The sequence below is a fragment of the Teleopsis dalmanni genome, chromosome 1, assembly GCF_002237135.1.
Source record: "Teleopsis dalmanni isolate 2A chromosome 1, ASM223713v2, whole genome shotgun sequence".
Lineage (NCBI taxonomy): Eukaryota > Metazoa > Arthropoda > Insecta > Diptera > Diopsidae > Teleopsis > Teleopsis dalmanni.
This window is the reverse complement of record NC_051846.1, coordinates 207,199,448-207,204,749: the sequence shown is the minus strand read 5'-3', so window position 1 is coordinate 207,204,749 and position 5,302 is coordinate 207,199,448. Positions and strand designations below refer to the sequence as shown.

The following is a 5,302-nucleotide window of genomic DNA, read 5'->3' as shown; positions in this document are numbered from 1 at the left end:
TATATGAGTATAAATTTTTTACGATAATCTTTAAAATGAATTCAGATACTCAAGTTTTAGTATAAAAACTAAATGTTCAAAATAATCCAGATTTTTTATTACTTTAGATTTATTCTCATTTTTATATTTTCTCTGATTCCTGAATAAATAGATTAAATTAAATGGTAAACAACCGGTAACTAAATATTGAAATAAACGGATATCTAAAAATCAATACCATTGCATACAAATAAAGTAAAACTAATCCTTTATCGGTATTTTGTTTACCTGTGCTTGCAAATTGTGTAATTTTTCAAGGTTCAATTACACAAATAAAGTGCACGCCCGTGTGTCGTTGCGGTGAATAGACGACTCAGAGCCAACGTTTTTTACTACTTCCGGATATTCCTTGTTTTATTTACATTGGAACGCTCAGTTTACAGTTTGTTCTGTTCCGAAACTTTTAAAATATATTTTGTAGAATACATGTTTTCACTACAACCATGGAAATTCATACACCTTTTTCATTTAAACTTGGCCTGCATTGTTCCCTCAAAAATAAACAAAAAATTGAACATATTTAAAAATGGAATTTAATTTAAACTTTTTATTTCTACGACATACTTTTACATACGACATACCTAAAAACAAAAATAAAATTTAATGTTTTACAGAAAAATGTAAACTAATTATTAAACTAATAATTTACAACATTTAAATTATAATATAATTTTTTTAATAATTACAGAATGAGATACACTTTTTACCCGCTAAATACTTTTGTCCTGAAACCTAAACTTATGTTACTTGCTTTAAGATAATCAAGCTACATTAAAAGCCATCCAGTCTATAGTAATTACTTCAAAAAGTGCAATTGATTGACTTAACTTAGTAAAAGAATAGGTTCCAGAACATTGAAGAAACGATTTCCTAATTCTTTCTGTAGACTTACAAAAAGCCATTCGTAATCAGTAACAGTGTTGTTTAGCGTTGGTACCTGTCATGAAGCCTTACCACAGTGCTCTACAAACACATGTATCAAGATAATAGGCCGATAAACGCCCCATTGAAAATTCTAATGAATTTTTACTGGTTATGTGTTTTGGATATAACTTTCTCCTTGGTAAGGTTCGAGCCCTATAAATACCTCTGCTGATCTTTGGGTCTCAGCACTCGTTGGTGTCGAATATTGTCAGGATGAATTGGTTTATTAGTATGAGTCAACGTCAAACAAAACAATACGTCATCGCAATATATAAAATAATAAGTCTGGTACTTCCGCTAAGCAATTTACTCTTAAGAATTCTATTAGCATATTTAACAATACCTTGTAGTTTGAGATATCACTTAAATATGTTAAGTTACCTCTACAAAAGTATAGTATTGATATTTAATAATTAAAAATTTAAATTTAAATTTATTATTTATTATAAATAATTTTAATTATTCTACAGTTGGTTTATGATTTTGTGCTAATACAACACAGCATATGAATTTGTTAATGAAATATCTCAGCAAATTAATAGAAAACTCCTCACAGTGCGAACATACAAGTCAAATACGGCTTTGTGTCAGTTGGTTGATGAACGCTGACTCTGCGCTTCAAATTTGGCAGGGCACGACTTCAACACTTACTACTTACAGTCTCAAAGTGATTATTTACGAATAATTAAATACAAGAATTATTTCTAAGACCACCGATGATGGGTATTTGGCAGTATTTGAAATTCAATTAATTAAAATAGTATAAAAATAATTTTTGTTGTTGTAGTTTACTACTTTTCGAAACCCCTCTATACATTTGGTATTTGTAAAACTGATGTCTCTCTATCAATTTAGTGAAATGAAAGGCAACGGCTTATGATTTAAATAGTGCTGAAATTTAAGTTTTATTAAATTTATTTAAATACCATATCTCATATGCAATATATTTTAACAAATTTATTAATTTTTCTTATTTACATAATATTTAAATTATTACAAATATTGATACATTACATCATAACATTATGTTTAAAAACAGGTTACAGCTGATATTAAAAATATAGAAATATTGAAAAATATTTAACACTTGTTAAACTTTGCAATTAAACAAATATTTATTCATTCTTATTTGATTTATTATTTGAAATTCAAAGTCTATGCAATATGAAATTCTCATTTAATAATTAATTGATTAATAGTTTTACACATTCACTTAAAATTCTATTTGATAAGCATATAATCATTTTACTAGAATTTGAAATTAAAATCATTTAAATTGGTAAACACTTGGGGCTCTGTAGGTTTACAAATTTAAATGAATATTTCATTTCACTATTACAATATATCTTATATATATATATATATATATAAATAAATTTAATTGTTAAGATATATGCCTATGCGTTGTATAAAAACCCCCACTAACTACTAACCTACAATCTGTTTCTTACTCGTGTCCTGCGTAAATACAACTCTTATATACAATTTAGTGTACAATTATAATTTACATAAAAACTATTTATTTTGTAATAATTACATTGAAATATATCTAAAGCGTTTCAGAGCATTTTCTTATTTGTCACAATATAAATTTATAAATTTAAGTTCTTGTTTATTTCATTAATTTACAAAACATCAATTACGTACTAACTTATAAGTAAAAAGTTCAGTAAAATTAGTGATATTTAAATTATCTCAAAACAGTCGCTGTATGCAGTTAAGCTTAGTGGAAAGCATTACAATATAGAAAATATATAGAAAAAATACACCCTAAACTTCTGACTACTCCTTACCTGAAAACCCATGGACAAGCTCGTCAAATGCAGTCAAATTTCTGATATAAAAATGGTATCTAAACTCATGCTTAGGACTTACTTCGCAAATCGTTTTAAATAATTTTATATTTACAATTGTGTTTTGTATTGCATATAAGCCAGAAAGAAAAGCAGTAAAATATATAATTGATTTGGCAAAGTTGAAGTTTTGATATAAACCAGAGCAGATAAATTGAAAAAAAATTGAAAAAAATTGTAAAAATAATAAAAATTGATTTTCCTTGTAGGAAATAGGAAAATGGGGAGCAAAAGTTTGCTTGTCAGTTATTTTTATGTAAGCGAATTTTTTACATTTTTTTTATTATATAAATAATTCTTTGAGCAATTTTGCACAAATTTTACATGCTGAAAATGTATTTCGGAACTCAGTAAGCACAGCATGGAAAAGTTTTTACTGCAGGGAAAACAAAATCCTTGCGGTATAATTTCTTTGTTCAATATTTACAATGTGCCTTTCAAATGCGTAAACATGAATTTTATTTTTTATACTAAGAACAACACCAAACTTCATATCTTTATATGTACAAAATCTTAAAGTAAAGTTAATTTTCTTATATTTTCATTCATTTAATTTAATTTGAATACAGCACAGTCAATTCCAAATTTCAGTTACACACACATCCCTCCTACCTATATGCTATATACGTATACTAAGCAACTTATTAAATAATTTCATTGAAAATGTTTACAATTGTAATTACAAAATTTTAGTCGCACTCATTGGCTCAATTTGAAACTCTACCTTCAGTTGTTGGGTACTCGTACAACTGGTGGTGCCACACCTTCGTTTAGTTCCCACACCACTTCGTCGATGCTTACTGCGGTATGGCACCAACAGCACCATTTACTAGAGCACCGTTTCATTGGTATTGGTACAGGTACGTGGTCCATTAACTATAGAATACTTCGAAGAGTTATCCTTTTTGACCGCCAATCTACCCAGAAAGATCTCCTTGAACGTCTCGCGGAACTGACGTGACATACCGCAATAAATACCAAAATTAATCGGATAGCTTACAACCAAAAAGAAATTAGTGAACATAATGAAAATATTCGCAATGCGATAGTCCAGAAATTCTATAAGCAACGAGGACACAATATGCATTAGTGTTACCACAGCAATCGGTATCTCTACAATGAGAAATACGGTAACAACAACAATCAGCATCAGTGTGGTGCAATTCGATTCACGTAGCTTTTTGCATTCTTTCTTGCGGTTTTCGCGGAATAGCAATTTGCGTCGTTCCTGCGCCTGACGCATCGCTCGGAAGAGTAGTATGTTCAGCGTCACCAGTATGATGCAGGGCAAGAGATGCACAAACAGCACACGAGATGAAAAGTATAATGTAAAATATAAATCCTCGCCAACATAAATATGCACCCAATTTGATGTTTCCACATGACAGACTTCTGTATGATGGCCATTCCATTCAATCTGCAATGGATAGTATGTGCGGTCGAAAAAACGTGTGCTCTGATGCAGGAATGCACAAATCGCAATGTATAGTGTACAACGTTTTACGCGCGGCATAGTGCACCAAGTCCTAGCCATTGGAGCGTGGCAAACGTAAATGTATCTGAAAAATATAAATTGAAAAAACATAAACATAAACATAAATATACAAATTTGTGTTTTTAAGAAATATAAAATTCACGTTATATTAAGCAAATTTAATTACTGGCTATAGAGTTTTCCGTGAAATTGAATGCATAATTTAATTTTTTTTCATTGCAGTATATCAATTTCATATCAAATAATAAAAATACAGAAATAATTTCTGCTATACGTGGAGGCCAAAGATATTGGCTAACAATTTATAGCTTTAATTTGATGTTAAACAACACAAATAAGATTCACTGAAATTTTACTTCACTTAAATTCTGAAAGCTCCACTATTTTGGACTAAAACATTGAAGCGACGTTAATTATCAACTCTCAGAAGAGGCACACTCTAAAAAAACTAAACTGCAAATAAAACTCGACAGGCGCTGAGGTATTCAAAGAAATGATGGGTGGAGAAAGAAGGTCCATCCACAAAGCTATGGTGATCTGAAGGCCCATCCACCAAGCTATGGTGATCTCGTAGCACAAATAACGTCACTCTATAAACGAGCTGCTAGAGAAAAGTCAAGCCAAACCATCAATGTCAGAACCAACCATAGATGTACTCAAACTATCCAGCTGCAGCAAACAGCATGTCCATGTAAGAGGTTCTGTAGAAGAGAATAATGGAATGTCAGTAAACGTAAACAAATTATACCTGGAAGAACAGGAATAATTTGTTCTCATTATCAAATTCGATTTAAATCGATATATGAGATTATATGATTCAGCAAGGCAGCTGAAAAGCTCACATATGTTATATTCCTTGATATGTAAGATCATAGTGCTTCGATCGGTTAAAGCGTACTTTATGTACAAGAAATTTGAAATTAACATGTCAGCATATTTCTAAACAATAAAAAGAGTTGAACACCAACACCCCGTTATCGAATCTCAGAAT

The 5,302-nt window shown here is 30.0% G+C and overlaps 1 protein-coding gene across 1 annotated transcript in view; it reads right to left on the bottom strand.

The window, feature by feature from the left end:
• Positions 1-2,176: 2,176 nt before the first annotated feature.
• LOC119667139 (sex peptide receptor-like) overlaps positions 2,177-5,302 on the bottom strand; it is a 3,777-nt gene continuing 651 nt past the window's right edge. Inside the window, exon 2 of the mRNA XM_038076426.1 lies at positions 2,177-4,375. Coding sequence (XP_037932354.1) covers positions 3,646-4,375 — 730 coding nt within the window. The 3' untranslated portion in view covers positions 2,177-3,645. The remainder of the gene's footprint in view (positions 4,376-5,302) is intronic.